A 23,961-nucleotide genomic window follows, 5' to 3' on the forward strand; every position below is an offset into this window, starting at 1 on the left:
AGTGTAGCGAGGCTGCTAGCCAGCCTGTGGGTGTCAGGGTGTCCACTGAGGAGCACTAGGATAGAAGATGGTAAGGTTCCTTCAAATTGAAAGGTCCACTCGGGCTCAGCTCCCTCCACCCCTTATCTGTGTGACCTGTGAGCCTCAGTTTCCTCGCTCATGAGATGAATGTGCTGACTGTAACCTCAAAAACTGGTTGGTGGTCATGAGTGTAAAGTTGCTGGGTAGCACTTGGCGTGCAGTAGCCATCTATGTGGGTTCCACGGTTGCATCAGACTTGCACAAAAAGTGTCCTGCTGGATGTGCCAAGTACTGTTCTAGATCACTTATATATTTAGCTTGCTTCAGCTACACACCACAGGAGTAGTCTTCATGTCACAGGTGAAGAAACAAGTTTCATAGTCAACAGACTCACAACTAATTGCTAAGGAGTGGAGTCAGGATCATTCCCAGCCGGTGTCACTTGCAGCCTGTCCTCCTGCCACACTGTGCCCACAGCTGCTCCAAGACTAGCTTCCTCCTTGTCACTGCAGGTCACGAGCAGATGGCTGGCTCTGAACGCAGGTATCTTCACAATGATTAGCCCCAACAAGAAGCTGTTCAGTCTTTGTAGAGTAACTGCTCCCTTTCCGCATGGCAAAAGTGTCCTGTGCTGGCCTTCCATTGTTCAGGGTGAAGTGCTGTTGAACATAGATGCAGCCATGGTTATAACACCAGGACCCCAAAATCAGGTGCCACCACAAAGCAGCAGCGCTGTCCCTGGGGTAGGGAGCTCCTGTACACCCCGAGGCTTTGTGTTGCTCACCATACAGTCTTTCTGAGCTTTGGCAAGGGTGCAGGCTGCAGGCTGAAGAGTGGTCCCACCCTCCTCCTTTTGGGGGTCACTGGCTCTCAGCAGGCCGGACACTTGAGGCCCTAATCGGCCAGTTGTTCCCTTGCCACGTCTGCGGCTGCCTTCCTGGGCCTACTGAGCTCACAATTAAGGCTCATTAGAGACCCTGTCAGTCACAACACTCAGAGCCTCTGGCAAGAGGCCTCCGGGTGCCGCCTTGGCAGGGGCTGTCTACCCCAAGCCCCTCACCCCACCCCATTAGTCTCCTTGCAAATGAGTGCCTCGTGAATTCTGGGCGCTTTGTATGCTAGAGAAGTGTGAGCGGCTCTTGTCAGACTCCAGACTGCCGGGTCCTGGTGGGCCCATTACCTTTTGTGTAATTGAAACCTTCAAGCTAAGACCGGAGGAATTGAAGTTACAGATGGCGGCAGTAGGAGTTTTGTCAGATGGAGGCTTTGGGTAAGTATCTGACAGCAGGCCACTCCGAGGAGAGGTCCTGAGCCAAATACAGAAGAGATTTAATTATCGCTAATCTCCCTCTCCCTGCTTTCTGGGCTGTATTGGGACACTCAATTACTATTGACTGGAAGCTAAAATAACACTACTGCTCCAGAACAAAAGCCTTTCGGAGACCTGCCCCAGGCTGGAAATGATTATCCTTCAAACAAGTAGTCTCTTTGCTCTGTGTGTTGGATGTAAGTTGGAAAGAAGGACGGGTAACAGGCATTGTAAATTAGCTTGCGCTTCACCTGCTTTTTTTGTGTCAACCTCACCAACTTTCCTATTTCAGAATGGGGCATGTTAGGGGCAGCTGCCTCTCCAAATTGAGTTCCTCAAAGAGGTTGGCTTAAAACACTTCCTGTTAATTGTGTGCTGCAGTCTTGTATTCTGGGCACCCAAGCCCCGGTGGAAAGCAGTAATAAGTGCTTATCTGTAGCCCAGGATCCTAACAAAGTATTCAGCCACAGGTGGACCTCACATGGGTATAAAGGCTAAGCCAGTAAGACCCCACCCCCCCACCCCGTCTGAGAGGACGGGACTCCATGTCAGACTTTCTAGGCTGAGTATCCTGTGATTGAGGTATGAAGGGACACAGATTCCGACTGGTACTGAGCTGTGATGGGGGAGACATCAGCCCCGGCAGGTGGCAGTTCAAGCATGGACAGGCATTGAATTATGAGCAGGTCAGGCCTGGGTGCAGCCTGAATAGCGAGGTGACCCTGAGCAGCCATCGTGTACCTAGGTTCAGTTTCCTCACCTACCTTGTTCTCAAGGGGCATAGCTGTGACCACTGCAGGAAGCCATGTGGGGAAGAGTTTCATGGATTACTGCATGCAGAAAGGTGCTGTGGTGGTGACAAGAAAAGAGGTGACAGTGAACTTGCCTTACGAATTATTGTTACCTGAGGTAAGTGAAGGAAAATTAGCAACAAGGGCAGCATGGGCCTTTGCCTTTCTCGGTACCAGGCCACTCGCCTGCCACTAGAAAGGACCAGTGCTTCTCTGTTTGGAGTGTGGGTGAGCACTTCTCCTGGCCAGGAGGCAGGGCAGCTAGCATGCTCTGCCCAACCATGACAGGGCCCTTGCTGCTGTTAGCCCACTACTTCGCTCTTGGTCTTGACATTGCAGATGTCAAGGTATGTGACATGAAAGAGCTGCTGCCGAGAGTCCAGGAGAAAGGGAGCTTGGCCAGGGAGATTGTCTACCCAAGATAGTCACCCATCCATCCCCATTCCCCACTGCTGCCACCTCACCCTGGCTGACCAGAGTCTTAGGATAGCTTCTCACCTGCCCCAGCCAAGTCTGCAACCAGAGTAGTCTCAGAAGTGTGCTTCTGATCCTGCCTGTCCCATTGAGACTCCAAACTGTCATGTCATCAGGGTCAGATCCAGAGAACATGCCTGGGAGTAAGAGTCACTGAAGTGGCCTATCGCCCTCTCTGTGGCCCCTGGCAGACCCCTCAGCCTCTGCCCAGTGTGGTCAGACCTTTGTACATGATGTCCCCATTCACCAGGACACATCTCCACACCAGCCCCTCATCTTCTGTACCTCTCCTGGGCCCCAGATCCCCCTCCTGTGTCTCCCACAGCTGCGGCACTCACCTGCACACTAAACTTGAAGGCAGGGGTTGAGTGTGTTCCGTCCACCTTTGTATTCCCAGTGTCAAACACATAGAGATGCTCAGAAGAGCCCCTGCTCAGGTCCTTGCTGAGTGCTAGACTCATCTGGGCTGAAACACCAGGGACAGAGCACCTAGTAGGGTGCGTGCTTTTAAAGAGCTCATACTCATGGGAGTCAGACACCCAGGTGGACACATACCACAATTCTGGTGGAGGAAAAACCCCGAGTCTAGTAAGCATTAGGCCTTGATTCAGCCTTATGCATCCCTGGCCATCAGCAGGTGGGGGACACTCAGTCCTGCTGAGGTCAGACTTCCCAGGGACAGAGCCTGGCTGTCTGTAGATTATAGCTGAATGGGAACTTGTGAGCCCCATACCCCACGCCTGGCCCTGGGGAAGCCCACATCCATCCCCACTGGAGGCTTGTTGAGACCAAATGCCCAGGACCAAGGCCTTCCAACTGGCCCACAGGTGCTTGCTCAGGGGCTGTGGTCATCTTCCCATCTTGGTGTGGGCTGCTCCCAAGGAAATGAAGCCTGAGTAGCCCTCTTTCCTAAACTTCCTAGATTTGGGTTGAGAAGGATAGAGAGACCAGACCCTTGTTCTTGACCTTGGTGTCCTTATCTAAGATTTGGTAAGCTTCTCATAAGTGCAGGGGAATCCTCAAAAATAGTTAGAATACCTGTTTAAAGAACACACACCCCAAATTGCATTAAACTTTGTGACACCTCAGAAAGAAAAGGATCGATCAGAAGGGAATTAGCCACTAAGACAAAGCCACTCTGCTTCTGCCCGCTGGGAGTTAAATGCGTGTCTCCCTGTGTAGAAGAGGATGAAATCCCCTTTCCTGTGCTGCTACAGATCACTGCCCACATGCAAGGTGCTCAAATATTGTTGCAAATAATTGTGGAGATTCTTTGTAATGCATACGTGCAAATACAGTTCAGCGCCTAGGTCTGAGGGCTTGGTTAGTGTCCCTGGATTTGGGGTCTGCCTTAAAACACTGGCAGAACTTTCCTCTGTGCCTTGGAAACGCCCAGTACATCCAGGCCAGAAGTCCCCCTTTGCTTTTACTGAGCTCTGTTGTGCTGCAGTCCTGGGGGTGAGCCAAGGGCCCTGCACATGCTAGGCGAATGCTCTCCCACTCAGTCCCAGCCTCTGTGCTGCTTTGAAGGGGTCACCTGGGATTGCTGAAAAGGTGGCAGGTGGCACAGGACTAGGCTTCTTCCTGCCCAGAGCGTCTTAGCAGGACCCAGCTTGTTGATTGCCCTGTTGGTTTCCACATTCTTTCCATTCCGAAGATTGCCGATGCTCTGCTTGCTTTGCAAATCTTTCCCCAATTAAAGGGCTTCCCAGCTGTGTGCACAGCTCTTCTGCCTCCAGTGTGCCCTTCTGTGTTTGTGTTTAAAATTCTTTCTTTCCAAAATGTTTGCCACTCAGCAAGTCTCCTCAGAAGTCCCTACTTTTGTTTGGGGCAAAGTTCCCCTCCCTGCACCACCACTTTGGGGTTTTTATTCTGCTTATGTACAAGAAATTTAAGTTCTGGAATAATATGTAAAAATACTCTGGTTTTCTTCATTTTTTGAAATCTGACCACACATTGGAAAGTGGTAAAGAGTGTTATCAGTGTCCCAGCTGTCACACCTGATACTTGAAGAGCCTGTAGGTAGGCGAGGAGCCAGAGTGCCCTTCGGGGTCTTCCTGGGAACATCCAGCAAAAGAGGTCAGCGCTTCTGTGTGTCTGTTTCATGGGCAGCCGCACTCTGAGCTCAAAGAGAGCGTAAGGAAGGGATGTGGAACAGAAGCACCAGGATGCGGAGTAGGAGGCTGTGCTGTCCAGAGGCGAAGGAGATACTTGGTTCTTGTCACCTGCAGCTGAGAGGCTTTTTTTGATTCTACCTGCAGTGCACAAAGCCCTGCCCCTGGCCTTGCTGCCACTGAATTTTCCAACACGGGGTCAGTCTACTTGCTTCTGCTCAGGAACTTTTAGTAAAGCCATGGCTGGTGGAAAACTGGAGGACAGTGTTCAGGGTGCTTCTGCTGAGGAGGGGCTGATGGGTGTTCCTTTCAGAAAGATTTTGCCTTCTGAATGATGAAAAATGTGAGACATAAATGAAGTAAAGAGAGCTTCCACTTCCCTGAGGACCAGAGCTGAGCGTCCTGTCTGCAAGCTGTTAGCAATACATCATCTCCCCGCTGGCAGGCCCTATGGTCTGGTGAGGGTCGCCTGGGCCACCCCGCAGCCGGGTGAGGAGCACCTGGGCCACCCTGCACTGAGTTTGCAAACAGGTTGCAAATGCTCAAGAAGAACATGGCAGCAACTAGACAGGAATGTGGACCGCAGAGCCCTGGGAGCCTACATGTCCCAAGGAGGTCCAGGTTGGGCTGTCTCATGGGCCTAGGGTTGCTGATGCCCCGCCTCAGTCCTTTGAAGGGTGCCGTGCCAGCTGCTAGTGACTGGGTGTCAGCTGCATGCATACCATTGGCAGTAGTGAAAATGGCCTCTTCTAGAAAGCAGGCTGGGCGACGAACAGGGCGGGGTATAGTGAGGAGATCTGTCCTGAGGAAGAGAGGAGGAAGAGGAGGTTTGGGTTGCATACACCTAGAAACATTCCTAAAAGGAGTTCAGAGAAGTATGCACTGTCCCAAGCCTTCCCCTTCCTCCCCATAGCAGATAATCCACTTGCACTGCCTGTGTTGATGACCTCCGCCATGGGCCAAGGACTGGGCCAGGCCTGGGTCAGTTTGTGCTTCAGAATGCATTATTCATTAAAGCCTTTATTTTAGGAAGAGTGTCACAAGCTTTTGATTAACTCTTAAGCTGTGTCCTGGGTGATTGTAGGGTTAACCAAGGGAAGCCACTAAATCTTGACCAGGAAACTTGGTAGGATCCTAGAAGGAAAGCCTACTTCTTAGGTTAGTGGGGCTTTTCTTTTCTTTTCCTTTTTCCTTCCTTCCTTCCTTCCTTCCTTCCTTCCTTCCTTCCTTCCTTCCTTCTACAGACATGGTTCTAGCACTTGAGCATGCCAGAGGCGGAGCTGGCAGCCCAGGGGGTCAGCCGCGTCTTAAATCACCTGTGCTACGCTGACTTATTTCAGTACAGGAGAATCCCCGATGGTGAGGATAGTCGGATAGCCAAAACTAAGAACGAAGAAGAAAGTGACACTGCTGTGGCCTCTTCTGCTAACCTAAGCCTGGGCCATGTGGCACGCTAGCTCCTACCCTTGCCTTGAACCTCCAGTGCACTGCATGCACATGTGCTCTCTTGGATCCAGGCTGTCCTCTGCCTGGAGTGGCCTTCTGCCTTGATGACCTTTTGTCTTTTTTAATTAGCAGCTTCATGGGGCTCACCACTTTAAGGTGTGCTGTCCAGGGGATTTTCACACCTTTGAGCGAGGGTGGGAGCTCCTACAAGAGCTCTCTGGTCCCCCTGTACCCTCACCCGCCAAAGCAGCTTGCTGTGCTATCCCCTCGCCTCCTGCCTTGTGCCCACCATGTCCTCTATCCAGAGACTGTGCTTCATCGATGCTCATTTGTGTCTTCATTCCTCTTAAATGTTGAGTTCTTGGGAGCAGGAGCCTTGACTGTGTGCTTAATCCCTAATAAATTTAGGTGAATTTTATGTGGGGCCACAGAGTTTTTACTGTTATGAGCCAAGCTGAAAAGACAGAGAAGCCCTTGATGGTGGGAGGCCCAGCCACCAGAGACACACATTGGTTGCTCCTGAGTGGATCTGATCATATCCATGGTAGGGAGAATTACAGGTTATTTGTCCATGTATGGTCATTTCTATGAATGACTCAGTAAAATTACAGCAGGACCCAGAGAGACACTCATCCAACAGAAGGAGTCCAGTATGAAACGCTGTGGCCAGCAGGATGCTTTATGAAGGGGGCGCAAAGCTAGCTGACCTGTGCCAAGTATACCTCAACGCCAGCCTCCTGTCCCTCTCCAGCCCCATCCAGGCTGACCATAGACACACCAGTCTTCCTGGGATCTGGTGGACTGCTAGGGCTCTTAGAAGCTGGTGGTCTCGAGGGTGTTGGGAGAATACGTGGTGGAAGGAGCCAGGATTCTGACACCCGACTCGGTGCCTCTGGCTCTGGGCTCATGATCCTTTGCTGCTGCCTGTCAAGAGTTACCCACCTCTGGGTCTGGCAGGGTCCGTGAGCGACAGACATGGCTGCAGGTAGCACTGACTCCAGAAGTCATCTTCTCCCTTACACCTGGAGTCTGTGCAAAGCCTCTCAACCTCAGGGTGCCTTGCAAAGTTTCAGAATCAGACCACCCTGCCTTGCCACTGTCCACGTAGGCCTGGCCTTGTGCTTCCATGATGTCACATTCCTCTGGCGGCCTGTTCATGCTGAGCAGCCCTCAGCGTTTCTGGGGCTCCTCTCTAATGTTAGCATGTGGACTGTCAAGTGCGAGAGCCCGCCCAAATGAGGGTAAGGAACAGTCATGCCTCCCTGTGCCGAGCTTTGCCCTCTTTTGGTTTGTTCTGGAAAGGTGGGGCAGGGTAGGGTTATGTACTGGGGATTGCACTAAATCTCCAGTGCCATTTTTTACTTTGAGACAAGGTCTTACTGAAATGTCCAAACTGAGTTTGAATTTGTAATTCTCCCATCAGCTTCCAAGGGTGCTGCAAGTACAGGCGTGTGCCACCAGGCCAACTTCTGCCATTCCCCCCTGCTGCCGGCTTCTCCTACAGGTGGCACGTGCCCTCTTCAAAGATGTCCCTGCTGGAACGTTTACGGATTTCCAGAGCAGCCCATCCATAGCTCCACTAACAGCTTTCATCCTAAACTTGACACACACACGTTTGTAAGGCCAGGTCTTTACCTTGCTTCCCAGTGATGAGGGCTCAGACTGGTTTCCGCCGCCTGCCCAGCAGGGGGGCCTCACTGCTCCACCTCAGGAGGTTTAGGAGAGGTTTGGTTCACACTGACCTCACTGTCTCCATGCACTGGTGACTCTCAGGTGACTTGCCAGGCATGAGGCTGGAAGCCACAGCAGCCTAGTGGCTGAGGACTCTGGCCTCGGGAGGATTCTGCTGCTTCATAACTGAGCTTAGCCAAGTTACTTAGCCTCTCTGTGCCTCATTTGCTTCATCTGTAAATAATAATTTGGGATTTGATACTTCCGCCACCTCCTGGGCTGTTTTGACGATGAAATGAGAGCGCGTGTCACATGCCTCCGAGCTGCGGACCCACTGTGCAATCTCTGCTGTTGTTCTTTCTAGTCATGGCTTCCACAGTGCCAATCATGGAGGGTAGAGGGCCTCCACTGTGCGTTACGGTCTCTGGGGAAAGCCTGCCTCACGCCTGAGCCGAGTCTGTGTATTTTTGCCTGTTCTTTTCCCCAAAAAGAAGTGGGCTGACTTGGAAGCTCACAACTGGCATCATATGCCACGAAGAAGGCAGGAGGTCTGAGGGACACCTGGAGGACTTCGCAGCTGCTTGTGTGCTGATCTCCCTCCCACGGGGCCGTCTACTGTCCCACAGGTGGCTGGCAAACCTGGTCTAGGAGGAGCGTGCTGTGGTGTGAGGGCCTGAGGGGCAGGGCCCGACCACACACCCGGTGCTAACGCTTGGTCTCTGCATCCATCTTGGAGGACTGGTGGCCACGCAGGGATCATTGGTTGGTCTCCCCCTCACAGTCTTGTCTCCTGGAGAGGCACCAAGAAATTTCCTAGGAGCTTGCTTCCCATGAAGGCAGACATGCGCTTTCAAGGGTCAGAACTCAGCTGGTGTCTGTAGTTCCAGTGCATTGGAAGGCTAAGGCAGGAATATCTCAAGTGCAAGCCTAGGCCAAACAGTTTGGCAGGTTAGTTGGGGACGTAGCTCAATATGAAGGCCCCGGGTTTGTTCAGTCCCCAGTACCACACACACACCAGAACACAACACCAGCAGTGAACCCTTTTTAAGCAGCTCAACACCACTTGCCCTACTCGGGAAGCACTGCCAGCACTGCACCAGACACGAGGTGGTCCTGCCACTGCCTCCTGCCCCGAGGAGGGGCCCTGGCATCACCAGCCAGTGCAGCCAGCCAGGGAGGCTTCAGGAAGATGTGTGCAGGAGGCAGAGTGGCCCGTTAGTCCTGGAAGGCCACTCCTGGGGCAGGGGTCAAATGGTCTGGGTAGTGCATCCAAGTGGCTGAAGGGCTGAGTGGTGGGAGCCTCCCTGCAGCTGTGGCCGCCACAGGCAGTCCTCAGCGCTAAGTCCAAGGTAGCTCCCACCATGTGAGTTCACCCCTTCAGTGACCGGCATGTGCTGTCCATTGCGTTCCACCCACAGCTGCTCCTCAGGAGGTGTGGGGAGGTTGAGAGTCCCTGCCTAGGTAGCTCAGCAAGACCCTGGCTCACAACAAGTGCTGGGACATTGCTCAGTGGTAGAGCTCCTTTAGGCTCAACCCCAGTACTGCCAGCAGAACAGACGGGCATCGACAGAGGCCCCGGCCTTTCTCACGCAGGGAGATAATGGGATGGGGCCCTGGCCAGGAAATAGTTAATTTAATTAGGCTGCAAGTGCCTGCTTCACCCCCTAGGGAAGCTTAGGGTTACATGTGGACAACAGGAGCCTTGTGTGCGCCTGTGGGTGACTCAAATATAGTGATTTTAATTTCTCCTTTCAATTTGTGCTCCCTTTGTTCTGTTCCTTCTTGACCCTTCCTTTAGAAAACCATTCTGGCCTCTTACTCTCCATTTTGAGCCTCCAAAAGATGAAGTTTTGAGTTTTAGTATGAATGGCTGAAACCAAGCCCAGGAGCTCTGCCTTATTTATCCTAGGGATGGCTTAGAGGTACCTACCGAAAGAGGACCCAGGAGAGGGGACCTAATATTTCTTGAGATGTGCAAAGCTCACTTTTAAGTTGAAGAAGCATTTGTTGGCCAAAATCGTTTCCCCACATTAGCCAGTGTCATCCATGCTGGGCTGTTGGTCACCAAAAGCCCAGCCTGTACTGCGCCCGTAGGACAAGGCCACCCTGCCAGGCTCTCACAGGCCATGCTTGTGATGCTGGACATGGCTTCCTAACGCTTCGTGTGTACATTTAGCAATGTCCTAACTAGTGGCTCACCTTCTGGTTACACTTTTCACATAAAGATTCCAGCTCATACATACATTTATAGAGCTTATGATGCTATTCAGTGAATAGGGTGAATGTAATCAGTACGTACTGAAACGTGTACTAATTTTCTTTTAATTTTAAAATGAAGTGAAAAGATGGTGTAGTACTGAGAGCCCAGTGATTGTTTAAGGGGAAGAGAACCTGGATCTGAAGGATTTGGGGTGGCACCCGTTCCTCTGTGGTGCTAGGGCAAAGTCCTTAGCAGGCCATGGGCCTGTTTCTTCCCAGGCTACCACCGTCTGCTCTGGCCAGAACCCCTGCTGGGGAGACTTTGGTCGCTAAGGTCCCATGGTGTGCATGTGCATGCATGGCCTCCCCCAGTTCCTTTCCTGTTTGCCCGTGAAGCTGCCTGGGTATGAGCAAGGCTGCCCTTTGCAAGAGCTGGCCCAGAAGTTAGGAAGTGAGGTTTTTATCGCTCGCGGTCCTCAGCCTGATAGCTGGGCACCATCCGTCCAGCCGGTGTGGGTAACTAACTCCTCGGCTTGCAAGTTGTCTTGGGGTGCCATGCTCTGAGGCCAAAGACTCTCGCTCTTCTCAAGCGCCTCATCTCCTGAGTGACTCAGAGCACCAGCTGCTTCCCAACCCTGAACAAGCTTTGACCGTTGTGGGGCACAGGGAGGGTGAAAAGGCTAAGACCTCTGCCCAGAGTCACCTTCTCGTTTGGTGGGCAGAGACCTTCAGGAAAGCTGGTCAAGACAAGACAGGCTCACAGGAAGCGCTGCTTCCTCAGCTGAGGGTTTCTGCTGGCAGATCGGGTTCTTGTGACGTATTATGCTTGGGGTCTCCACGCCGGTAATGATATTGGGTGCTGCGGGGCCTGGCGCCTCTCTACATATGTTCTTCCTCTTGTAGTTCACCCTTGTGAATGTGCTACCTATTAGGAATAAATTGCACTTTTAAGAGCACCAGGCCAGGGATTCCCCTCACACGTGGAACAGCCCACACTTACCTCAGAGGCCTCGTGCCGGGTTTCTGCGCCACCCGGGAGCTGTTCCTTTCTTTCCCATCAGTAGCTGCTCATCCCATGCTACCTCCTGGCCCACTACTGGCTTCCCAACACGTGGTCCTGAGTCAGTTTCTGCAGCTTTGTTTCACTCCCTACCCTAGCAGGCCTGAACGTTACCCCTCCAGTCCCTGTCTGTGGCTAGACCTGGCAGTCACAGTGGCTGCGTGTGTCCCCTTTGGGGTTGAATCCTGGCCTTTTGCATAGTTCCTGCTGCAGGCTTGTATTATTTCATGACTGGAATGGGTTGTTCTTTGGTGCAGGTATTTGAACCCTGGTGCCTAAATTTAGAAAGGGCACACTTGGCCAGGTAAAGACAGACCAGGGTTTGAACCTGTGTTTGATTTTACTCTGTATCGCATTTCCAACACTGGAGTGTGTGTGGTTAAGAACGCTGTGTTTACTTTATTTTTAAAAATGGGAAGTTTAGGGGCTTGGACAGATTGTAAACAGAGCCCTCTGCTGGCTGTCAGGTGCTCTGGATCCCCGGAGCAGGCTGTTCCCATGGCAAGAAGGGGGCCAGCCAAGCTCTTCAAAGCCTTGATTTCACCAGCGTTACCCATCTGAGCTTGCGCTCGAGCGAGCAGGGTCTGTTTTCGATTCTTATCTCTCTGGTGGCGGGCTCTCAGCCAAGAGGGAGATCAAAAGATGGAATGTGTTCATTTGGCCATTTGGAAAAAAAAAAAAAAAAAAAAAAAAAAACCCCAAGGTCCAAGGGTGCACTTCTTGGAGATGAGGGCGCTGAGGATTAGTTATCCATGCAGTTGGACTGGCCTGGCTCTTGGGCTTTTGTGAGAGGTTCATCTCAAGTTTCTTTTTCTGGTTAAACAATTTTTTTCAACATTAATAACTAATGGAGAAGAGGAAGAGGCAAAGTGGAACCATATGGCAGCACAAACACAAACCGTACTTGTGCCGGAAACTTCTGATTTGTATCTCCTTTCATGTGATCAGCTGTTGGGTTAGATTGTAGACAAGAATTCAGTTTAGGCAAAAGCAAGATGTGACTTAGGAAAAAAAAAAACCTAGGCATATTGTCTATTGCACGTCCTCCTTTAGACTCCAGCTAGTAGCAGTGTGTCTCAGCAGCTCATTTCTTTTAGGCCATTTCCTCCTTTTTCAAAAATGAGGATCTGCTGTCAAGCTGAGGATACAAAGAAGTGATGCAGGTAGACTTAGTAGCAAAACACCTGGCCCTCACCTTTGTCTTCATTATTATTGAGATGGAGTCTCTGGATGTTGCCTCACCTGGTCTCACACCAGTAGGTTCAGGCAACCCTTTGCTGAGCCGGGGCACCTGGCTAAAGGCAATCACTGTGTTTTGCTTTGCTTTGTTTTGTCTTCTTGAGGTAAGGTCTCACTGTGTAGTTCAGGGTGGCCTTGAACTCACTGCGTAGTCCAAACTGGCCTCTGACTTGATCTCTATGCCTCAGCCTCCTGAGGACTGGGATTATAGGTGCATGCCACCATGCCTGGTGAAATGCAGTTTTGTTTTGTTTTTTTTTTTTTTTTGTGCTGGAATTTGTCTTAGTCACTTCTTGTTGTTAAGACCCAGTCCCAACTGTCCCAACCTAAAGGAAGAAAGGTTTATTTTGACTCATAATTTGTAGAGGCTCCAATCCATAATAGGTCCACTCAAAGGCAAGGTGGCATGGCAGAAGTTCTGGGCAGAGGAAAGCTGCCAACTTCATGGCATCCCAGAAGTAGAGAGTGGGAAGGGGGGAACTGGGGAGGGAGCTAAGCCCTTCTAGGGTCTCGTCCACCAGACCCTACCTCCTATTAACAAGTCAGCTAGAAGCCCCATAATCCAGTCATCTTCCAAAAACCCCACCCACGGGCACACCAGACTTGGGGGATGTCATCCAAATAGAAACCATAATATTCCACCCCCAGCCTCTAAAAATCTCATGCATATCTCTGTATACAAAATGCATTTAGTCTGAGAGCCACTAGAGTTTTAGAACATAGCTCTGGCATTGCTCACAGTCCAAGTCCAAGGTCTCCTCTGAGTCTCAAGGCAAACGCTCAGCTGTGAAGCCCTGTACAAATCAAAAAGAAAGGTAAACACTGCCAGCATACAAAGCACGGGGTCAGTATTCCCATTTCAGAAGAGAAGAATTGGAGGATTAAAAGAAATTGAACCAAAGTAAGACAGAAACCCAGCAGGGCAAACATGCAATGCTGCAGCTCCTTGTCCAGCATCTGGGGTGAGTTGTGGCCATGAGATGTGAACTGCAAGGGATGTGGGTGGCCCCCCGGTAGGTCTGGCTCCCACTGTTTCTCTCCTGGGCTGGGCTTGTTTACTCCTAGTAGCTTTCCTCAGACATTCATTTTCCTAGCATCACCAGCTTCCTGGGACCTTTCCTGTACTTTCAGCTTTACTCTCACAGCTGTACACTGCCTGACACCCCTGCCCCCGGCCTCCTTCTAAAATCTGAATGAAAGCCCTCCTGACCCCACAGCCTTTGCATTGTGTGCCCAGCACCATGTGGATGACCCCTAGTTGTGCCACCACACCCTCTTGGGCCATGGCTCCAGAGGAGAGGCCTTTGTGTCTGGATGGCTGAGCACTGTGAACTGAATCCCAGGAAACAGACTCTCCAGGCTGCTGTTCTGGAGTAGTGTCCTGGGGTTTTCTTAGCAGAGCAAAGCAGTTTTGATCCTGCAAAATGTGGGGCCTTTCTGATTTCTAACACCATGGTTCCCATTCTCCTGACCCACAGTACTTGGTTGTTTTTAATGTTGCTCTTTTCAGCACCCAAGCTGTCTTCTGCTCCATCTTTGCAATTGTTTTCCTTCTGGAAAAACCATAAACTTTTAAAATGGGCTTTTTGCTCTTGATTTTCAGTATAAACATATCTGAACATACCAAATCATATCTGCCACAGCCCTGTTGGGTGCCTTGACATGTCCTCTGCCAGATAAAATTAACCTGCTTCCCTTAATCTCCATCTCTCATTGAGCCTCAAGGCATGAGCAGACTTTTCTGCCAGAAGGTAACATGTGATCTTAAGTCCCACTGTCATTAAGTACTAGTTTCCAGCTGACCCCTCCTGAGCTTGGTTACTATTGGCTGGCTGCCTTTAGATCCAGTCTGGTCTTCTGTGCTCCAACTAGATTCTCCCATCAGGCTCAGCTTACAGAGCTCTAGGGCTGCTTCTTCAGCCAGCATCACTGAACATTCCTAACTCCTCATGTGAAACACTTCCAGAAGCTTCCAATCCAAACCATGTGATCAGGTAGTGTCACAGCAGTGACTGACAAGTTTTTGTTGTGTTCTGTACAAAACAAGGTCCTAGGGATCAAACTCGGGACCTTGCACTTGCCAGGCAGAGCTTATGCCGCTGAGCTATATCCCCGGCACTCCAACTTATTTAGTACTAAAATCTGCCTGAGTCATTTTTCATCTCTGAGATCATATACCCAACATCCACAACTTTAAGGAAGAAAAGTTTCTTTTGGATTAGAGTTTGGGTTTGTAGAGTTTCAGTCCATAGTCTGCCACTTGTAAGGCAGAATAGCATGGTGGAAGGGTATGGGCAGAGGGCAACTCTTGACCACACGGCATCCAGGAAGCAGAGAGAGTGAAGGGAATTGCTGGGGAAGGAGATAAATCCTTTCAAGCCATGCCCCCAGGCCCCACCTCCTAATAGCAAGTCAGCTCTCAGCCCCATGAGCAGTCACCCTCAAAAAGCCCTGCCTATGGGCCTATGAGGTTTTGGGGGACATCCAAGTATAGACCACAACACGGAACCCAGGGCATGCCAGGCAAGTTCTTTACAGCTGAGCTTTACCCCCAGCCCTATCCTCGTTATGAAGGCATCATCTGAGACAATGCTAATACCGTCCTAGTATCACCCTTAACATCTGTATTTTGGTGGGACTTTTTAGTTAACTGGTTTTGTTTTGTTTTGTTTTGTTGTTATTTTCTTTCCCTTCTCCCAGGCCCAGTTCACCCTATTCCCTACTCGGTTTCTTCCCATTGCCCGCTGGGTACCAGTGAGCCAGGAGGAGGCTCGAGGGCAGGGAAGAGGCCATGATGGTTCCTGTTGCCTGTGATATTGCGATGTTCCTGTGTGATGGTTCGCAGAAGCCTAAGTCTCCTCACCGGAAGACGGCAGGCATAGTCTTGGCCAACGAAGTGTGACTTACTGTTCCAAGTCACTGGGATTTAAGTCTAACCATCAGCCATACCCCCAACACCCTGAACTGGCTGGCAGCTATGGTGTTACCTCAACATTCCATACCAAGGCTGGGAAGCAGTTCAGATGGGTGGTTTAGAGAGAAACCATTGGCCATTGGTCTTAGCACCTCTCCCTGCCTGAGGTCCTCTCCTGTTCGCAGGCAGCAAAGCCAGTACCCCACATACCCCAGAGTGAATTCTGGCTTTGTTTGGACCTGTCCTCTACACTCAGTGCCTGTGCAAGCTAATGACCCATGAGGCTCCCTGGGACTGGAGGGGGAAGAATTGTTCAATAACTGTCTCGGTTGCAGAGATAAATTCATTTTTCTGGTTTTCTCCTATAACCTCACACCATGTGATTAATACTCCTCCCATGGGATTCCAACATGGACTGGACACCTGTGACAGTGAATGGGACTCTGTGCCAATCCAGGGAACCTTTGTTAGCTTCTGTAGGCGCAGCAGGGTCAACACGTGCTGGAAGGAGAAGAATGACAGCCAAAAGCAGTACTAAAGCAGCCTCCCGATGCAGGATTCAGTGACACCAGTGTTACCGCAGGAATCCCAGGGAGAAGTTGGAGTCTGGGCTGCTTCTGGAGGATGGGTGGCTTTCCGCAGGGACTGAGGATAGGCTGACAGATTTAGCAAATAAAAACACATATCCTGGGTAACACCTGGCGTAGTCATACTGAAATATTCTTAATCGGGTATCTGAAATTCAGATTTCACTGACCATCCTGAGGTTTATGCAGGATTCCTAAATGGAGAGACTTAAAGTAGAAAACACATACACAAACCATCTGGCAGGGGCAGTGAGCAGGCACAGGGAGGAGATGGCGAAGGCTCGCGCCAGGTGCACCTTTGGGTGGCCACCCTGGCACACCTCCTGGTGCACTTTCTCCCTGTGACAGTAGCAGCAGTATTCCACAAGAGATTCTTTTCGATCAAAAGAAGTGAGACTGATGGCACTAGAATATGAAAATATGGCCCAACGTGAGAGTTTACCTTGAAGGCAAGAGTTGCACGTGTGTGTGGAGAACCCACAGTCTGTATGCCACACCGGATGCTTTTCATAGCGGAGTAGATCATACGCGGTTCATGAACTCTTCAGAGTTTTCTCCATGGACAACCACAGGCTGGGGGATTTGGTTTAAATGTATGCTTTTCAGAGATTGGCCAGGCCTGGCTATGGCTTTCAAAAGTCCTGGTTCAGGTCTTCAAGAGTGGTTTTTGTCTGCTATGGCTTACCAGCTGTTCGTAAGGAGAACGGAAGCCAAGGCCCAAGATCTCGTTCTCAGTTGGCTCTTTGGCCATTTCTGTGGCTCCTCCACATTGTACCTGTAAAAGCCCAGTGGCCAAGCTGGGCACATGGCATGTGCACATGGCATGACCAGCTAGTCAAGAGGCTGAGACAAGATCACTGGAACCCAAAAGGTTGGGGCCAGCCTGAGCAACCCCAGGGAAACACCAGCTTTTTAAAACACACACATCAGCACACATGCACAGCGTTTCAGTGACCACTCCAGCGCTCCTCTGGGTGCTTTCCTACCACATCAGGGTTTGTTTTGAGCAGCAAGTTGGAACCTCAGGTGGAATTGGTTATTGCAATCCATCAAAATTTGATTCTTTTGGTAAAAATTCTTGTTAAACATTGATTTGTTAATTTAAAGATAAAGCTAGATAGGGGTGGTGGCATACTTCTGTAATCCCAGCATTCAGGAGGCTCAGGCAGGAGGAGTGCTGTGGCCAAAGTGAACTGCATAGCAAGACCCTATCTCAAAAGACCAAATATACAACATAAAGCAGAGCTGGACATGATATTATATGCCAGTAATCTCAACGCTGTGGTAGACCGAGGCAGGAGGGGGAGCCTACTGTGAGCACATTAGTGACTTAGTAAGACCATGTCTCAAAAAATAAATAGGACTAGGGAATGTAGCTCTGTGCAAAGACCCTGTGTTCACTCCTCAGCTAACCCTTGCTCCCTAAAAAATGATAAAGTCAATCGGAAGTTGGGAGGTCTTGTGTGGCAAAAGCTCCTTCCTTCCTCAGTACCCCTCACCTTCCTTCTCTCCTACTGCCAACGGACAAATAGCTTCAGTTAGTATAAGTGCTAGGGAGAGAGTATGGAAATACTCTTTATAACCTCTTGAGTAAGAGTGAAGTTGGAGACTTGACTACCAAACCCCATTCTCTTGTCAGTGTGGCTGGCTGGGGGAGAAGGGAACAGCTGGCCTTGGGCAGAACTGGGTTAGAAAGAACTGGATCCATTTGTGTCCAGTGCCTGCAGCAGCTGGTGAACTGAAGCATGAGGAGGGCTGGTAGTTGTCCCTGGAGAGTGGCAGACAGCGGAGGGCGTGGGATCCAGAGGAGGAGGGCAGGGAGGTGACCGAGGGCAGGGAGGTGACCAAGTCCAGTGCTGAGGTGTGCTTTCGTGCTCTTGGGTGAGCCTCACACTACCCCCAGTGCATTTTTATTAGTGGCTCCTTACAGAAAGGTAAGGAAGCCAGGTCTTAGTAGACAAGTAAAGTGACTTGCCCAGGACTGGAAGGTGTCCTTCAGAGGGTGGAGTCAGGAAGTCTAACGTGAGGGGCTTACATCGATGGAACAAAGGGAGCTGGTGAACGCGGCAATCTGCCCGGGGATGTATGGTGTCTTAGTTACTTTCTACTCTTTGCTGGGACAAATACCGGACACTCAGGGTGAAGGAAGCAAAGATTTAGCTCACAGTTACTGGAGGGCTCAGTCCAAATTCCGCTGGCTCCAAGGCAAACAACAGCAGTTCATGCGGCTGAAAACAATGAAGAGCAGAGGAGGAGCAGCTGCTGCGGCGGCGGCGTCCATCAGGCCTCTCTCTTCCTTCTGCGCTGACTGCGAGGACCGGCCCTCCACAGTGAAGACCGCAGCTCTTCCAAAGTAGTGCGGCTGCGAAGGTCAAGCTCCTCGGAAGACTGGGACTTCTCCACGGAAGCAGGGCGGGGCAGCAGGAAACCAGGCAGGGGGGCTTCCTGCCTTTCTCAATTCCTGGGCCCTGCCCACCTGCAGGGCGAGGACCCCATGCTGAGATCTTCCGGAGCTGATTCAGCCAAGTTCACACAATGTATCAACTAACCCACGTGGAGAGCCTTGCAGATGGGCTGCAGCGAGAGTGGGCAGAGAGGTGCTCAGGGCATTTCTCCGGTCCTTGGCTTCACTGCTGACCCAGCTGCCTCGCATGAAGGCTCTTAGACCCTCCTTTCCTCAGGGCAGACTCGGCTGACAAGAGGCTCTGTGGCCATCGCTGGACAGCAGTGGGGCCAGGAGGGGCTGGCTGTTTGTCTGCTGTGTGTGCCTTTGCTAGTCCCATAAATCAGTTACTGTCAGCTAAGAAGAGCAGGGGTTTCAGAGCCTCCTAGCCCTGGCTTTGATTACATCCCTACCGTTCATACAGCCATTGGACAACTTAATGACTGGCCCCAACCCTGTAATCAGTACAGTGAACAATACGTGCCCACCTTCCAGCAGGCATGTGGATTTTCAGGTAAATAATGTGCCGTCCACCAGGGGCCCCCAGCATGCTGCGTGATCCACCACAGGCGCTTGGAAGTGGTAGCAAGTGACTTTAGAAATTAACCCCCATTGATTTGCTTGCTGGGGGGAGGCCCAGTGCACATGGAGCCTGGGCTCATGGTGTGTGCATCTCCTTGGGGGCTGCTGTGTGTGCGAGAGACAGACCTTCTCACGGAGGGCAGAATTTCCATGTGCTACAGACGGGCTTCCTCCTCCAGTTGTGCTGCCTGGGGCCTTGCAAGCTGAGTTCTAAAGCACACAGGTGAGGGACGGGGGCTGGGTGCCCGCGACACCCACAGAGGCTAGCCATCTCTGGTGGGTGCGCTTTGTCCCTGTCTGCAGATGCTAGTGGGGGCCTACAGGAGGAACACAGGACCCTCTGTTACTGTCAGCACCTCTACTGGTTGTCTTTGTCTCAGTTTCACTTTTCTACTGGGAAGAGTTATTTTTGCAGTTGGCAGCCACCTGCCTGGTAAACTATATGGTGGGGCCCCCATAAACCCAGATCATGAAACAAGTCAGCGCATGGAAATGCAGCGTGGAAGTGACGCATGGCCAAAAGAATCTATTTCTGAAAGTGCTGCCATCTCTTCCTGGAATTTTTTGGTAGAAACTGGTGTTTGAGGTAGAGAGAGGCAGCCTTTTCACAAGCAGGGCTTGCTCAGGTTCAACAGCATTTGCCCCGAGCACCGGTCTTGCCCGTCCCTGACTGTGAGGCAGTCTTCCTCAGTGAGACTGCCCAGGCTCGACCGTGCTGGGGAAGAGCAGCACAGAACCACCTCCACAGCAGATAGCACTGACCTGACTACAGGAGCTGGCCTGGTCATGCTTGGCAGGGGGCCTGGAAAGTGTTGGAAACTCCACCCAGCACAGGAGCCTGTGGGAGTTCTCCAGCACGGATGGGTTATTCTTCTCTGAGTTCTTTGGATTCCTGTGTATTTGCAGTGTTTACCTTCTTCTCAGGACTTCAGGCTGGCTGTCCTTTGCCTGCCCCCCAGAGGCCAATAGCAGCATATACATCCTTGCATTTGCTAGACCACCCTGGTGATCAGGTGATGGGGGCCCGCACACAGGTTTTGGAAGGAAGAGCGTGTTAGAAATCACGCTCCACTGTAATTCAAGAACAGATTTCTTTACAGAAGGACATAGTTGGTGTCAGGCACATGTGGAAAAGAAAAGAACAGGTCTGTAATTTTGACTGGGCACTAAGGGCCAGGTGTTAAATCTGCTGACCACAAGATGACTACAGAAGTCACTCACTGACCTGGATTCAAGGTGTTATTTTAACCACTGTCTCCACGTGTTCCTTTGTTCCCTCCAGGTCCCCAGTCTGTGTGAAGATCTCCTGTCTTCTGTTGACCAGCCACTGAAAATTGCCAGAGACAAGATGGTGGGCAAGGATTACCTTTTGTGTGACTACAACAGAGATGGGGACTCTTATAGGTGAGCTCTACCCAGGAGCGGCATGGTGTCAGCCGATCTGCCCTTCCTGCAGCCCAAGCACCTCTGGACTTTGACAGGCCAGCACCCCACCTGCCTGGCTTTCCATTTGTCCTTCTGTCCTCTTCCTGTCTCCTGCCTCTTCTCCCTATAGCTGTTCATCCTGTCAACCAGTAGGCAATGCCATAGCATTAGAGGTAGAATATTCTCAACGTGGGAGGGGAACATTGTTACCAAAACAGCTGCTGCATGGGTCCTGCCCAGAGCAAGGTCCAGGGTATGCAGGTGATGGGGGTCCTGGGCTCAGCGGCTCTGGCTGAAGGATGCAGGCTGCAGCTCTATCAGGTGCACACCTCTCTCTCTTCTCTGTCCGTCACCAGGATGAGGGTTGTCAACAGCCAAGCCAACACTGGCCCCTGCCCTGACACATTCATTATGGAACGGTCGCGTGACCTGGGCAGCCAGTGCACAACAGTCCAGGGCTTGGGGTTGAAGGGAAGAGGACTTCCTGAAGGAGCTAATATCTGAGGCAGGTTTTTAAGGGTGGATGGAGGTTATTCCTAAGAGTGGGAATCCCTGAGCAACTTGCTGCTCACCACTGTGAAGAATGGTGGAGAACTGGTGTGATAGAGGTGTATTAGAGGACATACCCCCTCGGGCTCAGGCCTGAAGCTTCTGCTTGATGCTTCGCTGGACAGGGCCCTGGGGATATGGACAGCAGAAGCAGGAGGAATCACTTGGAGTCAGCCAGTGTGGGCTGCAGACAGCACTGCCCCGGTAGCAGTGGGACTGCGATGCATCACCCACTGTCTCTGCATCTTTGCATAAGTGTGTTTGGCCTACTGGCCACTGCTCTCAGCCTCTTTTCCATGGAGCCTGCATCCCCATGAAGAAGCGAGACAGGCAGCAAACACAGGCATAAATGATGTAGATCATAAAAACATTGCTGGAAAAAACAGGACACAGAGCAGAGACAGGGTGGGCGCACAGACAGGGCTCCCCTGCACACGTGACTGTAGGCTGAAGACATTCAGTGACACACAGTCCAGGAGAAGAGCTCTCGGTACACCAAGGCCCTGGGTGGAGATGAGTGCTGGCGCTGAGCCTCAGAACCAGGGTGAAGGTGGCAGTGAGGGTGGGAGAGGAGTGGGAGGTGTGCAGGGGAGGGCTCACGGGGTCTTGAAGGCCAGGCGTGTGCTGAATGGGAGGAGTAAAAGAAACAGTGCATGTAAAGCTAAGTAGCACAGACCTAATGGCTTAATTGCTGACTTTTTAAAAGGCCAGGCCAGTGTTTTAGGCTAATGGCCTTTCATGACGGGAGATTGAAGTTAGGTAGAAAGTGTGATAGTACAATCCAGGCAGGGCTGGAGTAGAGATGGGGAGCAGAGGTGTGCTGCGAAGGATGCTTGCTGGCTGGTATACAGATGGGCAGAGTGTGGGAGAGAAGGTGAAGGTCCGGGCGGCTGGAACTGTTGGCAGGGGACGGAGACTGAGGAAGGACGTGCTTTGGGCTGTGTTACGCTTGAGTTGCCCGTTAGACCAAAGAGGGGCTGCCAAATGGATTCATGCCCACAACCTGGGCCTCCAGAGAGAAAGCTGGGCTGGAGATGGGCCACGAGTGTCCCCACACAGTGCTTGTGACGTAGCCCTGGGGCAGAGGGAGTTCACAGCATGGTGTCTAGGCTTGGTCCTTCTGGAGCGACCTGGGAAGTGGGTAGACCGCTTTAGGAGAGAAAAGGCAGTGAAGTTCTTTTTCTTTTTTTCACTAGAGAGCTCCAGGTAAGGCAGCTGTGTAGGGGAACCAGAGGAAAGAGGGGATGGGGGCCATGCCCAGGCCATGCTCCCCTGGGACCTGGTGGCCTCCAGGGCGCCCTGTGGACCCTGCCCCTGCTCCAGTGGTGCCAGGGCTCTAGGGATCCGAGCCTCATTGTAGAAGAGTGTGTGTGTGTGTGTCAAGGCAGCCCTGGTCTTTTCCTCTCTCTCTTTCTCCTTAGTATGAAACTTCAAGGTCTTCTGATTTTCCCCACACATTTCTATCCTATGTTTGATCGTTTGCTTAAATAAGATCCTTATGGTGTGATTGCTGCCAGCAGCGCTGTTTGAAACCTGTTAGCTGAAACAAAAAGCTTTCTCAGGGGAAAATGAAAGGCCTGACTTTTGAAATCTAAGCGTTCCTGTCCATCTGTCTTTTCTCAAATGGCCTCCATTTAAGCTCTTAAATGTGTTCTGAATGCCCCTTCCACTAAGAATATTCTGGGTAATGTTATGATTTTTCCCCCAGCTACAATTACCCCGGCTCCAGGCCTAACGGCTTGAAATGCTGTCATCTGTGAGCCAGGAGCAGCGTGAGTTACAGGCTGCTTGAAGATTCCAGGGCCCTGTCTGCAAGAAGATGGGCTCTGGTGTCTCCTCAGTTGCCTTAAAGGAGAGCCAGTTGGGGTGGGAGGCTTCCAGGCCACAAAACAGCAGTGGCCAGTCCACCGTGGAAGTGTGTGGCCCACGAGTGTACTAAGAGGAAGCCCCAAAGCCAGCATGTGAGGAGGTGGGGCTAAGCTGACATGCACAGCCCCACCCGAGGAGAAACCGAGGCACCTTCACAGTGCACAGTGGTGGTGGCAGTGACAGTGCCATCCTTCAGTGGGCTGTCACCTCTGAGATCCAGTGAGTCCTTCTGATTCTTGTTGTGGGAGGCAGTGTTGTTGCCCGGCTTGCCTTCAGCTCCTGGGCCTAGATGAGCTTCGGCATCCTGAGCAGCTGGGACTGTAGGTACAACCTGCTGGAGCCATTCAGCTTTGCTTTTTGAGCTTGTGTATCTCTGAGGAGGAAAAGCAGCGTTGTTCCTCCTCTGTGGCCTGGAGGCCCACCTGCACAACTTCCCGCCTGTCTCCCGCCCTCAAAGTGTAGCGAGGGAAGAGTCACCATGGATGTCCCTTCAAGGTCCCTAAGCAGCAGTAACACTGACTACTGAGGCAAGAAACTTAGAACCTTTCCTTCTAAGCTGACTGCTCCCACACCCTGCTCACCAGAGCTAGTGGGGCTTTGCACAGATGGGGTGAACCCCCTCCGCCACCCGCTTATGGCTCCAGCATCATTCACAGATGCTAACCGCCCTGCTGCGTAAGGCAGCCAGCACAGACCCTGTTGCCGAAGACTTGCAGGCTTCAGCAGAGCAAGGGGAGGATCCTGATGGTGTGAGAATTCACCTCTGGATGGCTGAGGGGGCAGGGAAGTGGTCACTTCTGCTTTTGTAGGGGAAGTAGAATTTGTTTATTCTCCTAGCAATTTATTTTTCAGCGAATATACTGTCAGGCACTGTTCTAGGTGCTGACAAACCGGTGGAGAGCAAGGCAGAAAAGCCATGGCCCTGTCTCAGCTGAAGGTCGGGGATTGGCTGGCTAGATTTAAATCCATTCAGATTAGATAAGATTGAGCTTATCTAATTTTATCCATACGCACACTAGCCGGATCACAGGCTCTCAAAGGCACAGCCACACGTGGCTGCCTTGCTGACCAGGGCAGGTGCAGAACGTTTCCATCCTCCCAGAAGGTCCCAACTGGCACTGCTGTGTGCAGGGATGAGCAGGGGAGGTTCTGGGAAGAGAGGCGGCGAGTCTGCACTTGCCAGGAAAGGCGAGGCATCTGTCCAGCTTGTGGGGTGGGCATGTACAGTATAACCAGGCTAGTGCTGGTCCTGGGGCACCTGGGGGTGG

General features: G+C 51.6%; 1 protein-coding gene across 4 annotated transcripts in view; it reads left to right on the plus strand.

Moving 5' to 3' along the window:
• Capzb (capping actin protein of muscle Z-line beta subunit) overlaps positions 1-23,961 on the plus strand; it is a 127,209-nt gene that overhangs the window by 66,951 nt on the left and 36,297 nt on the right. For all 4 annotated transcript variants that reach the window (XM_004637662.3, XM_004637661.2, XM_023722531.1 and 1 more), the window contains exon 3: positions 20,133-20,254. In XM_004637662.3, coding sequence (XP_004637719.1) covers positions 20,133-20,254 — 122 coding nt within the window. The remainder of the gene's footprint in view (positions 1-20,132; positions 20,255-23,961) is intronic.

This window comes from Octodon degus, unplaced genomic scaffold, assembly GCF_000260255.1.
Source record: "Octodon degus isolate 3935 unplaced genomic scaffold, OctDeg1.0 scaffold00092, whole genome shotgun sequence".
Taxonomy (NCBI): domain Eukaryota; kingdom Metazoa; phylum Chordata; class Mammalia; order Rodentia; family Octodontidae; genus Octodon; species Octodon degus.